We start from the raw sequence: 25,840 nt of genomic DNA on the forward strand, positions 1-25,840 counted from the left end.
ATTTCAGTCTATCTCAGTCTCAGAGAGTAGTGATGAAGTCTGCCATCCATGGAAGCAAAATAATGGTTCTAGACTCCTTATACCTCGTCCCACATTACATCGTGCCTAGGGCAGGCATTTGCACTATTTTTCTATCATCCAGCATCTATTGGACACCTGTGTGTTCCACCCTGCACAGTGAGGTGTGACAAGTTCCCTCTCCTCTGTGGGCTCATACACAACTGCAATACCACACAGTGCTACAGTGGAGGTTTGAAGCCCAGTGCCCAGAGCAACCCATGCTACTAGGGAAGCTGAGACAATGGGGAGATAGACATGTGTGTATGGACCTGGAGCTATGGTATACTAAGCTCTCACTCCTCAAAAAGCACTTCCAAATCATGCTCATGCATGAAATTGGAGGCAGAAACTACTTTCATTTTAACTTAACCTTTTTTTTTGAGACAGCATCTCACTCTGTCACCATGCGTAGAGGGCTGTAGTGTCATAGCTCACAGCGACCTCAAACTCTTGGGCTCAATCTATCCTCTTGGCTCAAGACTTCTGAGTAGCTGGGACTACAGGCACTTTCCACATTACATCAGTATTACATAGCATTACACTATGCTCAGCTAGTTTTTCTGTTTTTAGTAGAGACGGGGTCTTGCTCTTGCTCAGGCTGGTCTCAAACACCTGAGTTCATGCAATCCACCCGCCTTGACCCCCCACAGTGCTAGGATTACAGGTGTGAGTCACCAAGCTTGGCTCATTACAACTTTATAGAAAAGGATCTGGCTGGGTGCCTGTAACACAGTGGTTACGGTGCCAGCCACATACGCCGAGGCTGGAGGGTTCAAACCAGGCCTAAGCCAGCTAAACAACTGCAACGAAAAAAAAAAAATAGTCGGGTGTTGTGGTGGGCATCTGTAGTCCCAGCTACTTGGGAGGCTGAGGCAAGAGAATGGCTTAAGCCCAAGAGTTTGAGGTTACTGTGAGCTGGGATGGCACAGCACTCTACCAAGGATGACATAGTGAGACTCTGTCTCAAGAAAAAAAAAAAAAAGAAAGAAAGAAAGAAAAAGAGGGCAGCACCTGTGGCTCAAAGGAGTAGGGCACCGGCCCCATATGCCGGAGGTGGCGGGTTCAAACCCAGTCCCGGCCAAAAACGGCAAAAAAAAAAAAAAAAAGAAAAGGATCTGAGGCACTGAGATGTCACATGAGTTGCCCCAGTCACACAGTTGAACTGTATACAATTCTTAGTCCCTGGTCCCCTGGGCTGCCTCCATGGATGGGAATGGTGGGGAATGATGCAGAAAGTATATTTGCTTCAATATGGGAACGTCAAATGCCTGGGAACGCAAGAAAGTGAGTATGAAAAAAAAAGCGTCCCTGGTTTCAGCCAATTCTAATCCTTTTTAGGTCACCTCAAATAAAATTTGCAAGTAACTGCCATGTGGAGAAAATATACAAATGCTGTTAATGGAAAAGTCATTCAGAGTGCCGTGAAAGGCCGACCTCGTAGCGCAACGGTAGCGCGTCTGACTCCAGAGTGCCGTGAAAGTTGGCTTATTCAGCTGCCTCAATGTACACATCATTCTTTTTGAGAGTGCCTGTGTTTGGGGACAAAGCTTTGTATGTTTTCCTGCTTCCTCTCTAACTTGATATTCCAATTATAACATATTGATTAACAAAATGCTCTGGTGATTTGAACTGAGTATGCCTGTGAGCAGGGGTTAATTGAAAATAGGAAACTGCTGTAAATTTTAATTCTTTTAGGTACTCCCATGACAGTACCCTGTACATTGGCTCGACTCAAAAGTAAAACAAAGGCCCAGAACCAGGGGAGTCAGTATATCCCATTGTTGCCATGCGTAATTTGAAGAGCTGTCAGAACCCACATCTTATTTTTTATTTTTTTGAGACAGAGTCTCACTATGTCGCCCTCCATAGAGTGCGTGGCGTCACAGCTCACAGCAACCTCCAACTCTTGGGCTTAAACGATTCTCTTACCTCAGCCTCCCAAGTAGCTAGGACTACAGGCGCCAGAAACAATGCCCAGCTCTTTGTTGTTACAATTGTCATTGTTTAGCTAGCCTGGGCCAGGTTGGAACCACCAGCCTTAGTGTATGTGGCTGGCGTCCTAACCACTGTGCCATGAGGGCTGAGCCAGAACCCACATCTTTTGAATCTCGGACTCATGTTTACTTTGGTCCATATTAAAAGGAAATGGAAACAGGCTTGGCATCTGTAGCTCAGTGGCTAGGGCGCCAGCCACATACACCAGGGCTGGTGGGTTTGAACCCAGGCGGGGCCTGCCAAACAACAATGACAACTGCAACAAAAAAATAGCCGGGTGTTGTGTTGGGCACCTGTAGTCCCAGCTACTTGGGAGGCTGAGGCAAGAAAATCGCTTGAGCCCAAGAGTTGGAGGCTGTTGTGAGTTGTGATGCAATGGCACTCTACAGAGGGTGACATAGTGAGATTCTGTCTTAAAAAAAAGGAAACTGAGGTGGCGCCTGTGGCTCAGGGAGTAGGGCGCTGGCCCCATATGCCGTGGGTAGTCGGTTCAAGCCCAGCCCCGGCCAAAAACCGCAAAAAAAAAAAAAAAGGAAACTGAAGCAAAACTAAGGACATATAATACCTCACTAATGCTTCGTGAGAATCCACAGAAAGCAGGGCAGGAAGGGACTCTAATGATCATTAAACCTAGTGATTCTCAAGGGGATACTGTAGAAATCTGTGTATTTTTGGTTGTCACAATGACTGGCAACTGGGAAGGGCTACTGGCATTTATTTGGCAGGAGCCAGGAATGCTAGAAGCTTTACGATGCTGGTCAGTCCCATGCAGCAAAAAATTGATGCACTTGGGAGTTCTTCAGTTTTTTCCCCCCTTCCAGAAGCTCTGGTGCTTTTTACGTCTTCTGTATTCCTTTGTAACTTCTTTTTTTTTTTTTTTTTGCAGTTTTTTGGCTGGGGCTGGGTTTGAACCCACCAACTCTGGTATATGGGACCGGAGCCCTACTCCTTGAGCCCCAGGCACCGCCGTCTAACTTCTAATAAAAGCCCTATCTTACCACTGGAAAAAAAAATTGATGCACTGGATACTCACATAGGTGAAAAACGAATTCATCATCATTTAATCCCAGAAGTAACACTGTTTTACATATAAATACAAAGCTAGGTGTGGTGGCTCACACCTGTAATCCTAGAACGCTGGGAGGCCCAGGAGGGGGAATTGCCTGAGCTCCCAGGTTGGAGACCAGCCTGAGCTAGAGTGAGACCCCCGCCTCTGTCGTCCCAGCTACTTGGAAGGCTGAGGTAAGACAATCGCTTGAGCACAAGAGTTTGAGGTTGCTGTGAGCTGTGAGGCCACTGCACTCTACCGAAGGTGACATAGTGAGACTCTGTCTCCAAAATAAAATACACATGATTTTATTAATCATTTTGCCTTTTGTATATTACAATTAGCTCGTGTTTTCTGAACTTGTGTTTGTGGGTTTGCGTTATATTATCTATGATTTGTTAATCCAGTACAGTTAGAAGGGGCTTACAAAATACTTTTTATAAAAAAAGGAGTCGGGGGTGGGGCGACGCTAAGTGGCTCAAAGGAGTAGGGCGCCCGCCCCATATGCCGGAGGGTGGGGGTTCAAACGCAGCCCCGGGCCAAAAACTGCCAAAAAAAAGGAGTTGGTCTGCGGCAGCGCCTGTGGCTCAGTGGGTAGGGTGCAAACCCCATATACCGAGGGTGGCGGGTTCAAACCGGCCAGCTAAAACAGCAGTGGCAACTGCAACAAAAAATAGCCCGGCGTTGTGGCAGGCGCCTGTAGTCCCAGCTACTCGGGAGGCTAAGGCGAAAGAATCGCTTAAGCCCAAGAGTTGGAGGTTGCTGTGAGCTGTGACCGCTACAGCACTCTTCTGAGGGCGACATAGTGAAAAAAAAGGAGTTGGGTCTTTTACAGGGTTACATAGTCTTGCTGACTCCTTTTATAGAGGAGGAAATTGATACCCAAAGCCGTTAAACAACTTGCCCCAGGACATAATGTTAGATTATCTCCTTAGAATTTCCGTCTCAAAGGCGAGAGAAGTTATATACGTGGTAATTCATGTGATGAGAACCAGCTATTTGAATTCTCGCAGCAAGAGACCCTTTGGGGGATGGTGGAAAAACACGCGTATTATTTAATTCCGTCAGGCTGTGGGGTGGGGGAGTTAATAAGAACCGCGTATGTGCTCGGGATCTAGTAGTCAGGACATTTTCTTCTATGTAAGGGCCTGTTGGCACTGAAGGTAGGACTAAGGGTTAATGTAGTGGGCCTTTGGGCGGAGAGCCAGAGTCCCGCAGCGGTCCGCTCAAAATCAGCGCGCGATTGTCTCATTGTTCCCTCACCTCAGGGCGCGCTCACGTCGGGCTTATGGGGTGGGAAATTATGTTTTGGGGCGGCGCCCTGGCTGCCTAGGCAACCGCACAGGTAAGCGTTCGGCCACCAGAGTGCACCGCCAGTTCTCCTCCTCCCCCCCGTCACCTGCCCTCCCTCCTGTTCCCCTCCACTTCCCTCTCTTTCCTCCTCCTCTTCCTCTCCTCCCCCATTCCGATCACTATTCAAGCCACCCTTTCCTGCTCCACAAAATGGCCACCGCTCTTGCCACCTGCGGTCACGTGACCTACCGCCCTCTCGGTTTAGTGCTTCTTTTAACCTAGCTGATTTCGGGGAGGCTACTCGGGGACGAGTGAGGGCAAGTTAGACCGGAGAAATCCCATCACAGCCCGGGAACTGAGAAAGAAAGAAAGAGCCAAAACTGGGTGCATAGTGGGGGTAAGAAGAGCAAAGAGGTCTAGGTTAAATTTTAAGGCCTCATAGCTGGAGGAAAGCGGGAGACAAGATCTCGCGAGATCTCGAGAACTCTAAGACCGAGACTAAGGTATTAACCGAGAACAGGGGAAGTGAAATTCAAGCGAACTAGGACGGCATTTGGCATTCTGGCTCCAAAGCAGGACGACGAGCTGGCGACGGGACTGACAGAAGTCCCGCGAGGTTAGGCCTGAAAGAGCGCTCAGTAGCTGGGCAGAAGTCGTAGCCGGGTGTGGGGAGTGAGGGCGTGAGGGGGAGGGCACACGTCTTACGTGCTGACGTAGCAATCTTGCGAGTGGGTATATTAGATCCGTGGCCGCGCCGTGCGCTTTAGAGCTGCAGTTCTCCCGTGAGAACTTCTTCGCTGTGAGACGAACACACTCTCTAAGCGGAGGAAGACTCCGAGTTCTCGGTACTCTTCAGGGATGAGTCATGTGGCAGTGGAAAATGCGCTCGGGCTGGACCAGCAGGTGAGGTACAAGGAGTCGACTGTGTAATTACTGCATGAATCTCTCCCCTGACTTAACCTTGCTTGTGGCGCAGCGCTAGCCGACACCCTCAGTTTCTATTTCTTGGATGCCTCCGGTTGGCAAGTGTCAACACCCCAGAGGTATGGACGGACAGGGAGGTGGCCGGAATGTTGGTTGTGGCTACCCTTGGGGCTCCGGCTTGGCCCACGGTATTGTCCCCAGGCCGAGCACAATGGCGGCTTTTGTGTGTGCTTGCGCAGGCGGTTGAAGGGGGAGGGAGTGAGCGCGCTCCCGCGGGGACGCGCAGGCGCGAACCCCGACTGATTAGTGACCGTAGGGGTGGACGGAGTGCGCCGCGCGGCGGTAAGCACTTGTGGACCCTTTGGGCCTGAGGGGCTTCGGCCATCACTGCTGGCGCGGCCCATATTTGTGTCACGGAGGTATGGCGGAGTCTGGTGTTCGTGTGCTCGTGAGCGGGAGAAGGAACGCAGCCCTGGAATGTCGGAGGGGGCCGCGCGCAGGGGGGGGCTTCTCTAAGGGTAATGGCGGCGGCCTCTTTTGTGTGGTGCTGGGCGGCGCTGTGGCCCATTACTGGGAGAGGCCGAGCCAACGGGTCCCCGACCGGTGAGGTCCTGAAAAGGAGGATGGAATTGGACATCTTGTTCCTCTCAGGTTCCTTCCGCAGGCTCATTTCGCTTGAGCCCAGTTTCCGCAGGGTCGTCGCAGCCCTGGCTCCGCGGCCCGGGAGGCCGCGTTTCCGGAGTGGAAAGTTTTGTGACGCAGAAGATTAGGGGAGGCGTGGGGGCGGGGGGGGGAGGGAGTAATGGGCTGCTGTATGCGCGGCGGCGCTGGGCTCTAGAGGTAGAGGTTGAACACAGCGGAGGTTGTCAAGGATGTCGTGGAACTGGCGCAGCCCTTCTCTACTTAGTTCCTCTAAGGTACTTCCTGTGTGGCCAGTTAGCCGAGGGCCTCGCATCGTTTTTCTTGGTGGGGGTATTCGGCTAATGTGAGGGTCTTTGTTAGTGACATTTGATCCAGGGATCCGCCAGAGGAAAAATACCCGGAATGTGGTTTGGGGAAATAAACAGTTTTGTTGTTGACTTGCTGCTGTTTCTGGAATAAAATTTTGGATTAGGTCAGAGGCCCCGCGCTCTGTTGTCCTCAACCAGGATCTCCTCTTCTAAGGGTTTGGGGGCAGAAGAGAGGAAGATGTGTAATCTGAAAGAAGGATGTGGGCTTTGGTGGCAGGAAGTCTGCATCCCTCTATAACAGAGGCACCAGGCTTCAGATAAATAAGCTTTTCTTTAGGATGTTTGGAGCCTTTGAATAAACTTCTGCCTACTGTGATTAGGAGAGAGGGAGTTGGTATCAGAAACTCCAGGATAATTTTGAAATGAAGTTTAGTGACAAATTAGTTAATTGTAGATTTTAATGTAGTTTATGCAATGTTTTTAGAGTTTTAAGGGTTTTGGAACAAGCATTTTTTCCCTTTCAATGAACCAATTAAACCTTCAATATTGTTGACACTTCATAAACATAAATCTGGTTATCCCCAGTTTTAACATTTTCCGTATAGATGGTGTCATTTTTAAGATTCTGGTCATCAGTGAATCTTAGATTTGTAGTCTGTTTAACCCAAAGAGTTATGCACTCATTGGTCGTTGAAGTTTAGGTTTAAGAATTTGTGGCACTCAAATTTACAACTGAAAATTTTGCAACGATGTAATCCTAAAAATTTACAGAAGAGTTTAAAAAAGAAAGTTTGCGTTCCTACTGGGCTTTATCAGTTTATTAACTACCAGGAGAAAGCATTTCAGCGTTTTTAGCGTTTTTTTTTTTCTAATTGAAATTCTGGAAATGAGGTGCCTAAAGTCTTAACCATCTTTTTATTTTTATTTTTATTTTTCTTTGTTTTTTTTTTTCTTTCATCTTTTTATTTTTAAAGGCATCCTAGCATCTGCTTTCACTTTTAAATAACTGTTGATGATGCTTGCAGTTTGGCAGTATCATGTTGAGTTTTAAACACAGGATTTATAAAGAAATTATGGTATAGCTTATCTCACAGGTTGACAGCAGTACTGCATTGACTCAGTTTTATGTGGCCTTTTTGAAAAAATAAAATATTTATTTTTGAATGTGTAGTTTTCCCCCCTACTGCTTGTAAGTAGTTCCTGGTTAGTCAAACAGTGTTAGGAAGATAGCGGGTAACCTTTTCCTAGAATTTTGAGGCTTTGAGCGAACAGTGTATGGGCATGGGTAAACATACAGATAAAAGGCAGTAAAATATTTTACTCTTGAAGAGCAATTACCATTAAAATGGGAGAATAAATAACTACTTAAGAGTTGTGCTTAGTGATTAGTAACTGTTTAAGTGTTGAGTATATTTTAATTTTTTGTTCATAAGAGTACTATACTAACTTAAAACATTTGTTCAATATTTGGGGATGAAGGAGCTAAAGAATGGTCAATTCAAAATTTGTCCTGATGTGTTTTTTTTTTTTTTGTAGAGACAGAGTCTCACTTTGTCTTTGGTAGAGTGCTGTGCCATCACAGCTCCAGCTCCTGGGCTTAGGCGATTCTCTTGCCTCAGCCTCCCCAGTAGCTGGGACCACAGGCGCTGTCACAACGTCCTGCTATTTTTTTGTTGCAGTTTGGCCCGGGCTGGGTTTGAACCCACCACCCTCCGTATATGAGGTCGGTGCCCTACTCACTGAGCCACAGGTGCCGCCCTGTTGTTATGTTTTTGAGACAGTCTCAATTAGTCACCCTAGGGTTCAGTGCCATGGCATCCTAGCTCACAGCAACTTCATACTCTTGGGCTGGAAAGAATCCTCTTGCCTCATCCTCTCAAGTAGCTGGGACTGCAGGCTAGTTTTTCTATTTTTAGCAGAGCCAGGGTCTCCTTATTGCTCAGGCCGGACTCAAATTCTAGAGCTCAAGCAGTACATCTCCCTAAGCCCCTAAGCCTCCCAAAGTGCTAAGGTTATAGGTGTGAGCCACCACATCCTGCGTGTCCTGATGTTTTTTTGAGTGTGCTTTTTAGGTGGCATTGGAAACATGTACAGTTGGCACTAAATCTATTTGACATTCAAATAATTTTGAGATTTAGTGTAACCAAGTTTTTGGTGCTTAGGGAGCTTGTGCTGTGGGACATGTTACAGGGAAACTTGATTTTTTAAATGAATGAATTAAATTTGGACAGAATTTCTACTGGAAACTCCAGCATGGTGTGCTGCCTTTTGCAGTGTACAGTAGTACTAGTTTGCATTTGTTTAGAGCTTTATAGACTTCACAGTATTCTTAGTCACATTCTTTGTTAAGAGTTTTCATATCAACCCTGTAGGTAGGTAGTGCAACTGTTTGAGTGTGATGCTAGTATATGCTAAAGGACCTGTCAAGTTTTCTCTCAATACAATGTTTCAGCACATGGGCTGCTTACCATGTAACTCTTTTCTCCTAGTTTGCTGGCCTAGACCTGAACTCTTCAGATAATCAGAGCGGAGGAACTACAGCTAGCAGTAAGTAAAGCATTTTATGGATTTATTAAATTTTAGAGTTTAATTTTATTTCATTGGACTTGAAATTCTAAGAATTTTCCCTCCAATTTTTATTATGTAAAGAATTATGCAGACTTAGTGTTAGAGAATTATGTATTACTTGGTGATCACTCTAAAGCAGTGGTTCTCAACCTGTAGGTTGCGACCCACAGGAACTGTATTAAAGGGCCCGTGGCATTAGGGAGGTTGAGAACCATTGCTCTAAAGCATCATGGCTTTTCTAAAAAGGTCTGTTTGCTTCTCTGGAGTAGAAAGTAGTTAACCATTTAAAACCTTATACAATACATGAATTATCTCTAGAAGAGTTCGATTGTCCATTATATTGGCATTCATTATACATCCTGAGCCCAGTTCAGAGGTGGGGATGTGTCTGTCCCTGAATTAACTAGACTTCATTAAGGGAACATGCACTTTCATTAGATAATAGCTACTCCTTTCTCTTTAAGAACATGAGACTTACTATAAGAAGATTGTACTGAATTACACCAAATTTTGAGGTGTCGATTGGGATCATTATTTTAAAAAGAGAATATAAAAGTCTTGTTAAAGAGGAGTTATTTGGAGACTTGTTAGAGGTTAGTACTAAGGTGAGGGGATCTTCATGGTTTATTATTTGGGAGTAGACATCTGCTTTGACTCAGGTCTCTTCCTACTTATTAACAAAACAATGATGGGTATAGGCCGTGATCTGTCCCCGTTTTTTAGGTAAAAAGAGCTTCACTGGGCATGAAATTACTTGGTATTTGCTTTAAATTTCATCTTATTTGCTGTGCTAAGAATCTTATCTTTTAGGCATTGATCATCCTAATGGAGATCTTACTATTTAATTCAATTCACAAGTGAAAAAGAAATTCAATTGTAATTTGACTAGTAATAAAGCATGTTGACTTTCCTTTATTTGGGTGTACATTATTTTTGCTTTTGCTTCTCATTTGTAGTCTAGGCTGTATTTGTGCCTATGTACAGAACAACTAACTGCCTTTTAAACTTCTGATGGAGCAGTATCCCATTTAAAATAAAAGATTTCCCCCCCCCCTCAATTTTCAGGTGGGTGGTTAGACTGGAAGGCTCTAGACTTCAAAAACTGTTTTCTAGGACCTATTTTTTTAATAGCAAAAATTTTAGTAAAAGCTGAAATGGAAGGTTTGGGGCTTTTAATTAATTTTATATTGTTTCTTCTAGAAGGACGCTATATCCCTCCTCATTTAAGGAACAGAGAAGCCACTAAAGGTAAGTCCTGACAAACAACTTCATAGATCTAATTCTTTTTTTTCGGTTGTTGTTGTCATTGTTGTTTGGCAGGCCCACGCTGGGTTCGAACCCACCAGCTCTGGTGTATGTGGCTGGCACCCTAGCTGCTGAGCTATAGGCGCCAAGCCAGATGTTTCTAATGATGAGATAACTGGGTGCCATGTATTCTGTGAAATAGGTGATCTAAAATTTGGAAGAACAAAGGGAAGATCAGGAAAACTTAAAAGAAGAGAGGACTGGAAGAGTGGAGAGTCCACAGGGAAGCCCATGATTTGCTGTCATTCCTCCTGGTCCACATGTAGTTTGTGTTAGTTACACTGTCCTTGATAATGCATGAGTATTAAGCCTGTATTATTTCTACTTGAAGATCACTTTATTGTTATGTCCCTTTTAGGTGAAGTTACTGCAAAGTTTGTTTATATCCGCCATGGGTGTTCTTGGTATTTCTTAGAATATACTAGCTGGGATTGACCTTCTGCGGTGCTTCCCCTTTGCAGTGACAGACATCAGAGAGGCCATATCAGGGAAGTTTTAGAGCTAGAAGAGATTTATTTTTATTTATTTATTTATTCTTATTATTTTTGTAGAGACAGAGTCTCACTTTATGGCCCTTGGTAGAGTGCCATGGCATCACACAGCTCACAGCAACCTCCAGCTCCTGGGGCTTAAGCGATTCTCTTGCCTCAGCCTCCCGAGTAGCTGGGACTACAGGCGCCCGCCACAACGCCCAGCTATTTTTTGGTTGCAGTTCAGCCGGGGCCGGGTTTGAACCCGCCACCCTGGGTATATGGGGCCGGCGCCTTACCGACTGAGCCACAGGCGCCGCCCAATTTATTTATTTTTTTTTGAGACAGAGTCTCACTATGTCTCTCTTGGTAGAGGGCTGTGGTGTCACAGCTCACAGCAACCTTCAACTCCTGGGCTTAGGCGATTCTCTTGCCTCAGCCTCCAGAGTAGCTGGGACTATAGGCGCCCACCACAACGCCCAGCTATTTTTTGTTCCAGCTTTGCCGGGGCTGGGTTCGAACCGAACCCACCATCCTCCGTATATGGGGCCGCCGCCCTACTCACTAAGCCACAGGCACCGCCCAGAGCTAGAAGAGATTTAGAAATCTAATTTGAGTCTTCATTACTAGCTAGCAAAGGCTGTTGGTTACCTGGGTTGCCAAATGGTAGAGGTAGAAGGCAGAAGGAAAGTAACCTGAGTCATAAACTATTTCTGACTATTTAATAAGGTACCACTGAAGCTAGTTAAAGCCTCTACCTGTCTTTGGGCTAGTTTATACCTTTTGTTATCTGTTCTTTCTTGAATATTTATAGCTGTCCCCAGGAACTTAGATGTGGACTGAGAATGTGTAAGAATGGGTGTTTTCCTTTTTCCAGGTATTTGTGATTCTCATCAAGCTTGTAGTAGATGAACCACAAAAATAGTACCATTTGACAGTAGTGTGTTTCATAGGTACAAAGCACTTGTACTTTTTACTATTGAAGCTGAATAATGCTGTATTAAACCTGAAGCTGAATAATACTATATTAAACCAAATAATTGACAGTGTTCTGAATGAAAAGCACTTCTAAGAAAAGAGACAGTAGTAACTTTCCTAGTAAACTTCACACTTATACGATGTATTACATTGTGGTGATTGTAAAAAACAGTATCATAATGATTGCTTTATTTTAGTGTGTAGCATTTTCTAGCAGAGGGAAGTTTTGTGTGCTGGTGGTATAAACCAGCTCTAAATCTTGGTTCACTTCTAGTGCCATGATAGGAATACCTTGAGATTGAACCTTGAAACCAGAGAGATTCAAATCTTCATAAAGACTGATAATACCTTAATATGATTTCCTATTTGGGGGGTGGGGGACAGTCTTTGTTGCTCTCGGTAGAGTGCTATGTCGTCATAGCTCACAGCAACCTCAAACTCTTGGGCTCAAGCGATTCTTTTGCCTCAGCCTCCCAGGTAGCTGAGCTGGGACTATAGGTGTCCACCACAATGCCCGGCTGTTTTTTTTTGGGGGGGGGGGAGTGGGGGCTTGCTCTGGCTCAGACTGGTCTTGAGCTCGTGAGCTCAGGCAGTCCACGTGCTTTGGCCTCCCAGAGTGCTAGGATTACAGGCATGAGCTATTGACCCTGGCCTATGATTTCCTATTTTTAATGAGTATATAACATTTTTTTTAATCGGAGGATTCTACGATAAAGATAGTTCGGGGTGGAGTTCCAGCAAAGATAAGGATGCATACAGCAGTTTTGGGTCTCGTAGCGATTCAAGAGGCAAGTCCAGTTTCTTCAGTGATCGTGGAAGTGGATCAAGGGGAAGGTAAGTGATTTCTTGTTTTATCATATTATGTGTGTGTCTAGGGGGAGTCGTTATTCAGTAAGTCTTCACCCTGACCACCTATTTGGATGTTAAACGTTATGTCTGTTTGGTCATTGGTTATTGTATTTTCTTAGCTGTACGAGGCTTTACTAAGTTGAACCTGTTATATAGGAATGAGATGAAAATGTGAATATGCTCTTTGGCATAATGAGATAAGTTATTTTTCTGTTTGTCTAATTTTATATGTTCTGTTTAAGAGTTTATCTAGGGAGTGACCTAATTTGGTTGGGATTTTTGTGGGCTCCGTAACGATTTTTAAACACCTTATATATTTTTGATTATACAAGTGTGGTGAACTGGCCCCATGCGCCTAATAGCTGTGGTTAGTCCTGTGTCCTGATTTTTCGCAAACAGGCCTAAAACTCTAAAAACATCTTTATTCAGGTAAGGATTATTTTCTACCTTTTATCCAAAATTTGTCACACAGGTGAATTATCCTTTAAGTGACATTCCAGTATAACTAGGGCAGTTGATATTTGGTGTGCCATTTTCTTCTTTTCCCTACCATTAAATATATTTGGATGAGCTCTTTAAATGAAGGTGTGAGTTATGTGCTGATTTCAAATTGAAAAAAGAAACAACCCTTGGATGGCACCTGTGGCTCAAAGGAGTGAGGCACTGGCCCCATATGCTGGAGGTGGTGGGTTCAAACCCAGATCTGGCCAAAAAAAAAAAAAAAAAAACTGCGAAAAGAAAAAAAAGAAACAACCCTTAATTATTTTGGCGTGTCTGACGCCTGTTTAGCCTATATGACTTTATAGACATATAGAGGGATACTAATTTTAGAAAATGAAGTACAATTTGGTTAATTAGCCTCATTTGTCAAATAAGAATAAGCCAACCATATACTGAGGATGGCAGGTTCGAACCCGGCCCCAGCCAAACTGCAATAAAAAAATAGCTAGGCGTTGTGGTGGGCACCTGTAGTCTCAGCTACTTGAGAGGCTGAGGCAGGAGCATCGCTAAGCCCAGGAGTTGGAGGGTGTTGTGAGCTGTGATGCCAAGGCATTCTACCAAGGGCGATAAAGTGAGACTTTGTCTCTTTAAAAAAAAAAAAAAAAAAATAAGCCAGAATTGGACTGTTGACATCCTCGTAGCTAGCCATAATGAATAATTTATCTCCAGATACAGTTGTAGAGTAGCAGTAGGAATCTGATCATGGTTAAATGATATGATTCTGATTAATTGCTTATGCTATGCAGGTTTGATGATCGTGGACGGAGTGACTATGACAGCCTTGGCAGCCGCGGTGACAGAAGTGGTTTTGGCAAATTTGAACGTGGTGGAAACAGTCGCTGGTGTGACAAATCAGATGAAGATGATTGGTCAAAACCACTCCCACCCAGTGAGCGCTTGGAACAGTAAGTTTTGACATGTATGTAAATGGTGAAGAAGCCTCATTAGCTAGTATGACAAACTTAATCTTTTGATTTCAGGGAATTGTTTTCTGGAGGCAACACTGGGATTAACTTTGAGAAATATGATGACATTCCAGTTGAGGCGACAGGTAACAACTGTCCTCCACATATTGAAAGTGTAAGTATTTCTGCTTGACATTTTAAGACAGTGGGAAGTATAAGTGCTTTCTTGGCACATCAGAATGAGATGGGCTTCCCAGAGGCGTATGTAGACCAGACATTTGATAGGTTTGTGTAAGGAAGAGGTAGAGTTCAATGTCACCATTAAAGAATAATTCACTACCTGAAGTAGAACATGATTCTAACATAGGAAGAACTCAAAATCTTTTCCAATGTAGATTAAGCCTGGGAAGTTGACTTTTCTCAAAATGTAACATAATTTACAGTTGCTTTGATTTTTAAGTAAAATTAAATTACATCACCTGTTAATTGGTTGCTTTCGTTCTTGTATGAGTATAAAACAAAAATGGCTCCAGGTAATATTTTTAACATTTCTAACCCCATTGAATTTCTTAACAGTTCAGTGATGTTGACATGGGAGAAATTATCATGGGAAATATTGAGCTTACTCGTTATACTCGCCCAACTCCAGTGCAAAAGCATGCTATTCCTATTATCAAAGAGAAAAGAGACTTGATGGCTTGTGCTCAAACAGGTAAGCTTATAAGAATAAAACATTGTCCCCTTAGTTCTGTAAAGGACCAGCTAATTTTTATGCTTGCTTTTTTTTGTGTGTGTGTGTGTTTTTAAGACCAGCTAATTTTTATTTATTTTATTTTTTGAGTGGGTAGGGTATAGTGGCATCATCATAGCTCACTGCATCCTCAAACTTTTGGGCTTGAGTGATTGTCCTGCCTCAACCTCCTGATTAGCTGGGACTATAGGTGCATGCCACCACATCCGGCTGATTTTTCTGTTTTTTTTTTTTTTTTTTTTGTAAAGGCAGGGTTTCAATCTTGCTTGTATTGGTTTCAAACTCCTGGCCTCAAGTGATCATAGGGTCTTTTGTAACTACTCAGCTCTATTGTTACAGTGTGGAAGAAGCCATAGAGTATACAAAGTATCAGGCGTGGCTGAATTCCTAAGAGCTTTATAAAAATAAGCAAACTCTGTCACAGATGGACCAAAGAATTGACCCAAATAAATTATTAAGTAACTAGTAGTAGGGCAGTTAAAAAACACCGTTACCTACCAGTATTTGTTCAAAAGTAGTAAAACAGTTGTTGCCCGTGGGGGGTGGGGTGACTTAGTTGTTGGTATTTCTCCACAGCTGAGACTTCAGCCCAGAGTTACTGATTCGCTAGGATTGGACAGACCAGCTGAAAACAAGACAGAGCCACTTAGCCCCACCACACCAAGCAGGTCCCCAGTGTCTCAGGACGTAGCACTGTATGGGTCCTTTGCAAAGCTCTAGGGGAAAAGGTACAGACGCTAGTCCCAGCTCTTGGGCAAAGGGCTGGTTTAATCCCTACTCCAGGAGCCCTCAACCCAACTTCACCAATCTGCATCATCTAGTCAGCAGTGTAAATAAATTAATCGTGGGGCAGAACCAGCGGAAGAACTCCAGCAACATGAATAATCAGAGATCAACTCCCCCAAGGAAGGACATGGCGGACACCCAGAAGATCCCATTCATAAACAAATAGCTTAGATGTCAGAAATTGAATTCAGAATTTGGATTGCAAATAAGATTAATAGAACGAGGGTAAAGTTGGAATTAGAAATTCAAGGAGCATTTCAAAAGTTGTCTCAAGAATTCAATGAATTCAAAGACAAAATCACCGAAGATTTTTGACACAGACAAGAACTTGAAGCCCTCAAGGATCTGAGAAATACAGTAGAATCCCTCAGTAACAGAATGGAGCAGGCAGAAGAAAGGATTTCTGACATTGAAGACAAAGCTTTTGAATGCTCACAAATGCTCAAAGAAGAAGAGAAGTGGAGAGCAAAAATGGATCATTCTCTCAGCGAGCTCTGGGATAATTCCAAGAAAACTAATATTTGCCTTATAGGAATTCCTGAAGGTGACAAGGTTGCTTTGAAAGGCCCAGATGCTCTACTCCATGAGATAATCAAAGAGAATTTCCCAGGCATGCCAAGAGATTCTGAAACTCAAATAGCAGTTTCAGAACTCAACTCGAATAAGACATCTCCCAGACACATTATAATTAACTTTGCCAAAGTTAATATGAAGGAGAAAATTCTGCAAGCAGCCAGACGTAAGAAAACCATAAGGGGAAGGGGAAGAATATTAGAACGACTGCAGACCTCTCTGCTGAAATCTTTTAAGCTAGAACAGGGTGGTCATCAACTTTTAATCTCCTAAAACAAAATTTTCAACCCAGGATCCTGTATCCAGCGAAACTGAGTTTCATTTATGATGGAGAAATTAAATACTTTTTAAAATTTTTTTAAGTGAGCAGTGGGGTTTCTTTGTTATCCAGGCCAGAGTGCAGTGGCTATTCACAGGTGTAATAGCACTCTGGCCACCTTGAACTCCTGGGAGTATGGAAGTAGCAGAGACTAAGTGTGCACTCCTGTGCCTGGCTGCTGTTGGTATTTTTGTTTTGTTTTGGTAATTGAATGAATATTCTTTTTTTTTTTTTGAGTCTCACTTTGTTGCCCCCAGTGGAGGGCTCTGATGTCGTAGCTCACAGCAACTGCTAACTCTTGGGCTCAAGTGATTCTCTTGCCTTAGCCTCACAAGTAGCTAGGACTATAGGTGCCCGCCACAACGCCTGGCTATTTTTAGAGATGGGGTCTTGTTCTTGCTCTAACTCAGGCTGGTCTCAAACTTGTGAGCCCAGGCGTGAGCCACTGCGCCTGGCTTAAATGAATACTCCTTCTCTTCACAGGGTCTGGAAAAACTGCAGCATTTCTCTTGCCCATCTTGAGTCAGATCTATTCAGATGGTCCAGGCGAGGCTTTGAGGGCCATGAAGGTAAATACTTCTTTATAAAATAGGAAATTACAACTTTGTAGATGACTATTGAGAGAACTTTCAAAATGACACTTAAGACATCTATCTAATGAAAATTCCTTTTAAAAGTATAATCTATAAGTTACAAAAGAGAATTACTATGTTGTGATGAACTTTTTTTTAAGGGTGGTAAGGTTATTTCTATTTCTTAGGAAAATGGAAGATACGGGCGCCGCAAACAATATCCAATCTCCTTGGTATTAGCACCAACTCGAGAATTGGCAGTACAGATCTATGAGGAAGCCAGAAAAGTAAGTGTGCATCTGAGTGATTACTGGCTTTGTCATTGATTCTAATGGTGATGTTTTATGACCATGTAAAAAATCTTGACCTTCAAGTTAATACAGTGTCTTTGTTTATAGTTTTCATACCGATCTAGAGTTCGTCCTTGTGTGGTTTATGGTGGTGCCGATATTGGTCAGCAGATTCGAGACTTGGAGCGTGGATGCCACTTGTTAGTAGCCACTCCAGGACGTCTAGTTGATATGATGGAAAGAGGAAAGATTGGATTAGACTTTTGCAAGTATGTTAATTTTTAAATGTATGGACTGCTTGGCCAATAATGTTGTGAAATTTATTAGCCTTGTCTAAATATTGAGTAGTGACTTTCTAACTTCTATAAAGCATGTGTTGTTGTAATTTAGTTTTATCTTTTTTTTTTTTTTTTTTTACTTTGTTGCCCTCTGTAGAGTGCTGTAGTGCCACAGCTCACAGCAACCTCAAACTCTTGGGCTTAAGTGATTCTCTTGCCTCAGCCTTCCATGTAGCTGGGACTACAGGTTCCTGCCACAATGCCTGGCTGTTTATTTAGAGATGAAGTCTCGCTCTGGTTCAGGCTGGACTCGAACTCATAAGTTTAGATAGTCTACTGCCTAAGCTCTCAGAGAGTTAGGATTATAGGCATGAGAGCGACCGTGCCCTTCCTCATTGTAATTTTTTTTTTTTTTTAGATAGAGTCTCACTATGTCTGGCATTACAGCTCACAGCAACCTCCAACTCTTGGGCTTAAGTGATCCTCTTGCTTCAGCCTCCCAAGTAGCTGGGACTACAGGTGCCCACCAGTGTCCAGCTATTTTTTGTTGCAGTTGTCATTGTTTTGGCTGGCGTGGGCTGGGTTCAAACCTGCCAGCCTTGGTGTATGTGGCTGGTGCCATAACCACTGTGCCATAGGCGCCGAGCTGTAATTTTAATGTTTTTTTTTCTTCTCTAATTTTAATGATGAAAAATTACATTTTAGGCTCCGCACCCATAGCTCAGTGGTTATGGTGCCAGCCACATACACTGAGGCTGGTGGGTTGGAACCCAGCCAGGACCAGATAAAACAACAATGGCAACTGCTACAAAAAACAACTGGTGTCGTGGCAGGCGCCTGTAGTCACAGCTACTTGTGAGGTTGAGGCAAGAGAATCGCTTAAGCCCAAGAATTTGAGGTTGCTGTGAGCTGTGATGTCATAGCACTCTTGTCTCAAAAAAAAAAAAATTCTGGTAGATGCTGAGAATGACCAGATCATTCATTGGACTGTCAAATCATAAGAGCTTATTTGCTCTGTAATCTTTGTTGACTTATTTAGTGGCAAGAATCCTATGCTATATCTGTCAAAACATGCAGTGTGAGGAATTTAACTACTCTAATGAATATATAATTGTAATTACTTACAGCTATACTAAAATTACTCTTTGTTTTCTTCTCAGATTCTGAATTTTTTTTTTCATTATAGATACTTGGTGTTAGATGAAGCTGATCGGATGTTGGATATGGGATTTGAACCTCAGATACGTAGAATAGTTGAACAAGATACTATGCCTCCAAAGGGTGTCCGCCACACTATGATGTTTAGTGCTACTTTCCCAAAGGAAATACAGGTACTGTTTGTTGCGATATTTTTTTTGCATGTGTCGTTCCAATGGCTGGAAAGATGTGGCAGATTTTATTTAGAAATTTATCTTTGTAGGTAACAAAACCTTTTCTTTCAGATGCTTGCTCGTGATTTCTTGGATGAATACATCTTTTTGGCTGTAGGAAGGGTTGGCTCAACCTCCGAGAATATCACACAGAAAGTAGTTTGGGTGGAAGAATCAGACAAAAGATCATTTCTGCTTGACCTCCTAAATGCAACAGGTACGATTATGAATAATGTTAGCATTGCTCTGGTGATTAAGAATCTATTTGGGGTGAGCGTGGTACAGCTACTCAGGAGGATTACTTTAGCGCCTGGAGTTCGAGGCTGTAGTGTGCTATGATTGTACCTATGAATAGCCACTGTGAGACTTGTCTCTTAGGAAAAAAGAAATTTATTTGGATCATCTTTGCTACTCCTCTTCTCCATTCAAAACAATACTATTTAAATATATATGTGTGTATATATATACATGTATATAAATAATATATATGTTTTGTAATTGCCACATAATTTTAAAAAATATGTGTTTCATTTATTTATTTTTTTTGAAACAGTCTCACTGTGTCGCCCTTGGTAGAGTGCTTGTGGCATCACAGCTCATAGCAACCTCAAACTCCTGGGCTTAAGCTATTCTCTTGCCTCAGTCTCCCACATAGCTGGGTCTATAGGTGCCTGCCACAACGCCTGGCTATTTTTTTTAGAGACAAGGTCTTGCTCTGGCTCAGGCTGGTCTCAAACTGGTGAGCTCAGGCAATCCACCAGCCTAGGCCTCCCGAATGCTAGGATTATAGGCATGAGTCAGCGTGCCTGATATTTCAGGACATGTTTATATTGTCTAGTAAATCAGGGTAATTAGCATATCCATCACCTCAAACCTTTATCATTTTTGTGTTAACATTCAAAATCCTTTCCTTGCTATTTGAAAAAATATAATTAGTATTTGTAGTCACCCTATAGTGCTATAGAACACTAAAACTTTGTATCTAAAACAAGTCTGTTTTAATTGTCTCTATTTGAATGTTGAGTACAAAGAGAACTAAGCCATATTAGTGATTACAAAACTTGTAATTTTTCAAATTCAGGCAAAGATTCACTGACCTTAGTGTTTGTGGAGACCAAAAAGGGTGCAGATTCTCTGGAGGATTTCTTATACCATGAAGGATATGCTTGTACCAGTATCCATGGAGACCGATCTCAGAGAGATAGAGAAGAGGCCCTTCATCAGTTTCGCTCAGGAAAAAGTCCAATTCTAGTGGCGACAGCAGTATGTACAGTCTTATTTTTATTCAAGTTCAGTATTTTCCAATGTTTGTTATAAGTGGGCCATCTGTAACAAAAGTTATTTTGCAGGTAGCGGCAAGAGGACTGGACATTTCAAATGTGAAACATGTTATTAATTTTGACTTGCCAAGTGATATTGAAGAATATGTACATCGCATTGGCCGTACAGGTCGTGTAGGAAACCTCGGTAAGTGCTTAGTTACTTGATGCATCTGATTGTTTTTCATTATGGTACATGTAGCAAAGAACTTTACAAGATTTTAAGTTATTAAGTCCCTATTTCCAAGGAATACAATTTAAAATTTTAACAATAAAAGTGACAAAATGAGACTTGCTCAAAGCAGTTTGAGTTGGTTAAATATTTAAAATGTAAAAAATTTTTTTAATCTACATAGGAAAGTTAAGAATATTAAGGTACTCCATGAAAGACCTTTGTTTGTGTGCTTTTTTTCAACTCGTAGGCCTAGCCACCTCATTCTTCAACGAGAGGAACGTAAATATTACTAAGGATTTGTTGGATCTCCTTGTTGAAGCTAAACAGGAAGTGCCCTCTTGGTTGGAAAACATGGCCTATGAACACCATTACAAGGGTAGCAGTCGTGGACGTTCTAAGAGGTAAGTAGATGGTATATAATGGAGGAGTGTGGGTGGATAGGCAGGCATTCACTTTCTGTTCCTAGTGTTTGCTCTGGGCAAGTAATGTCTCAGTTTCGCTTTTCAGTATTTAATTTGAAAAGCTTAATTTTCTTAGGCTATCTAGATTCTTTGGGTAAGGATGTAACCCTTTGAGGCAATTCATACCTGTAATCATTGCACTTTGGGAGGCTCAGTGGGAAGATTGTTTAAGGCCAGGAGGAGATCAAGACCAGCCTGGGTAGCATAATGAGACCCGTGTCTATAAAAAAATTAAAAATCAGCCAGACTTGGTCGTGCACACAGTTTGTTTTTTTTTTTTTTTTTTTTGAGACAGTGTCACTATGTGGCTCTCTGTAGAGTACTGTGCCGTCACAGCTCACAGTAAGATCAGACTCTTGGGCTTAAGCAATTCTTTTATCTCGGCCTCCCAAGTAGCTGGGACTACAGGTGCCTGCCACAACGCCCAGCTATTTTTTGGTTGCAGTTGTTTAGCAGGCCCCAGCCAGGTTCAAACCCGCCAGCCTTGGCGTATGTGGCTGGCACCCTACCCACTGAGCTACAAGTGCCACCCACATCCTGTAATCTTAGCTACTTGGGAGGCTGAGGTGGGAAGATTGTTGGAGCCCAGGAGTTCAGGGTTACAGTGAGCTGTGATGATTATACTACTGTACTCCATTCTGGGCAACAGAGGAGATCCCGCGTCTTTAAAAAAAACAAAGAACCCCAAAGGTTTGTGTTGGCCCTTCCCTGTTAAGGCCTTTGAAACCATTATTAGGGAAAAAGTATGGTTGATGGGGAATCATTTGAATGGAAAAATCAGAAATTGGTCATTGTGAAATTTTAATAAGAATTGGGTTATTTAGTGGAATTTCATCTTCATGTGAAGTAACTTAACGTTTTTTCTTTGTAGTAGCAGATTTAGTGGAGGATTTGGTGCCAGAGACTATCGACAAAGTAGTGGTGCCAGCAGTTCCAGTTTCAGTAGTAGCCGTGCAAGCAGTAGCCGCAGTGGTGGAGGCCATGGGAGCAGCAGAGGATTCGGTGGAGGTAGTGTGATTTTTAATTTCTCATGTTTGAGAAAGGCTTTTTTTTCTTTTTAGTCTTTCCAAAGCATAATTAAAACAATTGGGGGAGCACAGGACTGTTGATTGAATGCTTTTCATAACTTTCATCAAAATATTTGAAGGATTGTATTTAAACAGTGGATGATATCATTAATTTCTTTTTTTTTTTTTTTTAAATCTCTCATTAGGTGGCTATGGAGGCTTTTACAACAGTGATGGATATGGAGGAAATTATAACTCCCAGGGGGTTGACTGGTGGGGTAACTGAGCCTGCTGTGCAGTAGGTCACCCTGCCAGACAAGCTAATATGGAAACCACATGTAACTTAGCCAGACTATACCTTGTGTAGCTTCAAGAACTCGCAGTACATTACCAGCTGTGATTCTCCACTGAAATTTTTTTTTTTAAGGGAGCTCAAGGTCATAAGAAGAGATGAACAATCAGCAGCCCTGTTCAGAAGGTGGTTTGAAGACTTCATTGCTGTAGTTTGGATTAACTCCCCTCCCGCCTACCCCCATCCCAAATTGCATTTATAATTTTGTGACTGAGGATCATTTGTTTGTTAATGTACTGTGCCTTTAACTTTAGACAACTTTTTATTTTGATGTCCTGTTGGCTCAGTAATGCTCAAGATACCAATTGTTTTGACAAAATAAATTTACTGAACTTGGGCTAAAAATCAAACCTTGGCACACAGGTGTGATACAACTTAACAGGAATCATCGATTCATCCATAAATATTACAAGGAAAAAACTTATGCTGTAGCCTGCATTAGGGCTTTTTGATACTTGCAGATTGGGGGAAAAACAACAAATGTCTTGAAGCATATTAATGGAATTAGTTTCTAATGTGGCAAACTGTATTAAGTTAAAGTTCTGATTTGCTCACTCTATCCTGGATAGGTATTTAGAACCTGATAGTCTTTAAACAAGCCATTCCAGTCATGATGAGGTGATGTATGAATACATTCATACAAACCACTGTTTTCAAAGTTAATGCAAGTAAACACAGGAATTCCTCTTTCAATGTTTAGGCAGATCATTAATTATGAGCTAGCCAAATGTGGGCATACTATTACAGGGAAAGTTTAAAGGTCTGATAACTTGAAATAGGTTTTTAGGAGAATTCATCTTCTTAGACTTTTTAAATGCCTGCCATAAATGAAATTGAAATGGTAGAATGGCTGACCACAGCAATGACCAGCCCTTGTTAGGGTCCTGGATGATTTTTGGTCTAATAACGCATGCTAGTGTTGATGTTTTTTGGTCAAGAGGGTATGAACAGGAAGAATTATGCAGCAGGCTTTATTTTAAATGCCGATTCACATTACTCTGTTCAAGCTGCGTTGAGATGTTAAACTGGCTTACTATAGGCTTTGTAAAAATGGCTCCAGAAGAGTAACAAACTGAAATCTTTTGAGATCACACAGGTTGGAAATATGTACATAACTGCACAAGGTGTCAGTTCTGCTCTACAGTGCAGTTTTAGTCAGTTTCAGTTGCATAGGTTTCCATTGTATTTATAGTCTGTTTATGCTAAATCTGGCCAAAGATGAGCATTGTCCACCACTAAAATGCCTCTGCCACTTTGAATTCTGTGCTAATTTTGTGGCCAGAATGCGGTGATCAAAACGCTCAATCTTTTTACAGTGGCATAGGAAGATGGCAAAAATTTCCTAAAGTGCAATAGATTTTCAAGTGTATTGTGCCTTGTTCTAAAACTTTTATTAAGTAGGTGCACTTGACAGTATTGAGGTCATTTGTTATGGTGCTATTTCAATTAGTCTAGGTTTAGGCCCTTGTACATTTTGCCCATAACTTTTTACAAAGTACTTCTTTTATTGCACATTCAGAGGATTTTATATATATGTCTTGTGTGCGTGTCCTTAAACTTCCAATCTTATTTTGTCTCTTGGAGATTGTTGAACGCAGCTTGTCTAGGAAGGGGATGGGACTAGATTCTAAAATTTATTTGGGACCATGGGAATGATAGTTGGGAAGAAAACTATTTGCACACGACAGATTTCTAGATACTTTTTGCTGCTAGTTTTATGTAATATTTATTGAACATTTTGACAAATATTTATTTTTGTAAGCCTAAAAGTGATTCTTTGAAAGTTTAAAGAAACTTGACCAAAAGACAGTACAAAAACACTGGCACTTGAATGTTGAATGTCACCGTATGCGTGAAATTATATATTTCGGGGTAGTGTGAGCTTTTAATGTTAAGTCATATTAAACTCTTAAGTCAAATTAAGCAGACCCGGCATTGGCAGTGTAGCCATAACTTTCTGATGTTAGTAAAAACAAAATTGGCGACTTGAAATTGAATCATGCCAAGGTTTTGATACACTTGTCTTAAGATATTAATGAAACACTTCAAAACACTGATATGAAGTGTCCAGATTCTCAGATGTTTGTTGTGTGAGTTTTGTTTAGTTGTGTGTATTTTTTTTTCCAGTGAATGTCTGGCACATTGCAATCCTCAAACATGTGGTTATCTTTGTTGTATTGGCATAATCAGTGACTTGTACATTCAGCGATAACATTTGGGCAAGTTTTATCAGCAAGCAATATTTTCAGTTAATAAGGTTTCAAAAAATTGTAAAAAAGGATTTAAACTTGCTGAATGTAAAAGATTGAACTTCAAGTCACTGTAGCTTTAGTAATTGCTTATTGTATTAGTTTAGATGCTAGCACTGCATGTGCTGTGCATATTCTGATTTTATTAAAATAAAAAGTTGAACTGCACAGTCTTTTGTTGTTGTCAATTGTGGTTTATTTTCAGAGGTGAAAATAAAGTTGTGCTCTTGCCTGAAGAATTGTAAAATGTAATTTTTGGGGGTTGTGGTCCAATGCTATTGAGATGCTTTTTGGAGACAATTTCTGTGGTACCCTGTGTTTGTAATAAACGATGGTGTTTGAAATATAGTGAAACAGGATTTTTCACTTGAATAGATGGAAATCTGAAAGGCTATTATTGACGCACAGCGTGCAATACATGTCGGTTGTGAGTCTCTTCTTTTTTCTTTTCCTTTGAGACAGAGCCTCAAGCTGTTGCCCTGGGTAGAATGCCATAGCATCACAGCTCTTGGCAACGTTAAACTCTTAGGCTTATAAGTGATTCTCTTGCCTCAGCCTCCCAAGTATTTGGGACTATAGGTGCCCACCACAATGCCCGGCTATTTTTTTGTTGCAGTTTTTTTTTTTTAGCTGGCCTGGGCCAGGTTTGGACCCACCAGCCTTGGTGTATGTGGCCAGTGCTCTACCTGCTGATCTATAAGTGCTGCCAACTCTTTGTTCTTCTGAGAAGTATTTGTGAAGAGTGGTTGGGCAGTGGAAGAACAGATAGGATAAAAAAAAAAGGGTCTTAATAATCCAACAAGTGACGGTAAGTAGTTACCTAGGGATCAAAAATGTACTTGGGTTATTGGCTACCCCTGCAGTCATAGCTACTGGGGAGGCCAAGGTGAGAGTATTGCTCCAGCCCAGTAGTTCGAATATGTCCTGAATAATATTTGAGACCATGTCTTTTCTAAAAAAGTATTTGTGGTCTGGGTGACTTTTTTTTTTTTTTTAGAGACAGAGTCTCACTGTGCCGCCCTCGGGTAGAGTGCCGTGGCGTCACATGGCTCACAGCAACCTCTTAACTCTTGGGCTTACGCGATTCTCTTGCCTCAGCCTCCTGAGCAGCTGGGACTACAGGCGCCCACAACGCCCGGCTATTTTTTTTGTTGCAGTTTTGGCCGGGTCTGGGTTTGAACCCGCCACCCTCGGCATATGGGGCCGGCGCCCTACTCACTGAGCCACAGGCGCCGCCCTGGGTGACATTTTTGTAGGCTACTAAGATGATAGCTGTAACCATCTAGACACTAACTTGTAAGACAGATTAAGTTGAACCACACGAAACAGCTCTTCAGGGCAAAAAAGGGTCAAATATGAGTAATTAGATAAGGTTCAACCTAATGAAAGTGTATTAAACTTTTGTTTCACTTTGAGTTCTGGGTTTTTGCAGTATGATTAAGAACAATTTTTTGTGTTAGGAAATACTTGGTTCTGGATAGTTGACTTTTCA

The 25,840-nt window shown here is 42.2% G+C and overlaps 1 protein-coding gene across 2 annotated transcripts; it reads left to right on the top strand.

Moving 5' to 3' along the window:
• Positions 1–4,933: 4,933 nt before the first annotated feature.
• Positions 4,934–24,521, top strand: LOC128577672 (ATP-dependent RNA helicase DDX3X). 2 transcript variants are annotated; one of them, XM_053579956.1, is made up of 17 exons: positions 4,934–5,299; positions 8,760–8,817; positions 10,039–10,086; positions 12,293–12,425; positions 13,688–13,846; positions 13,922–14,021; positions 14,423–14,558; positions 16,759–16,844; positions 17,036–17,134; positions 17,246–17,406; positions 18,602–18,746; positions 18,858–19,002; positions 19,867–20,048; positions 20,135–20,252; positions 20,527–20,680; positions 21,612–21,748; positions 21,954–24,521. In XM_053579956.1, exons 1-17 carry the CDS (start codon positions 5,255–5,257, stop codon positions 22,031–22,033), a joined length of 1,986 nt encoding a protein of 661 aa, XP_053435931.1. In that variant the 5' UTR covers positions 4,934–5,254; the 3' UTR covers positions 22,034–24,521. The 2 variants fall into 2 exon arrangements, with proteins under 2 accessions (XP_053435931.1, XP_053435932.1); XM_053579957.1 differs by having other exon boundaries at positions 21,615–21,748.
• The last annotated feature ends 1,319 nt before the right edge of the window (positions 24,522–25,840 follow it).

The sequence above is a fragment of the Nycticebus coucang genome, chromosome X (assembly GCF_027406575.1).
Source record: "Nycticebus coucang isolate mNycCou1 chromosome X, mNycCou1.pri, whole genome shotgun sequence".
NCBI classification, from domain to species: domain Eukaryota; kingdom Metazoa; phylum Chordata; class Mammalia; order Primates; family Lorisidae; genus Nycticebus; species Nycticebus coucang.

Coding starts and splice junctions, on each gene's coding strand:
- LOC128577672 (XM_053579956.1), top strand. CDS start 5,255: ATGAGTCATGTGGCAGTGGAAAATGCGCTCGGGCTGGACCAGCAG. Junction 16,845..17,035: donor AGGCTTTGAGGGCCATGAAG/GTAAATACTTCT, acceptor TCTATTTCTTAG/GAAAATGGAAGATACGGGCG. Junction 20,253..20,526: donor AGGTCGTGTAGGAAACCTCG/GTAAGTGCTTAG, acceptor TTCAACTCGTAG/GCCTAGCCACCTCATTCTTC.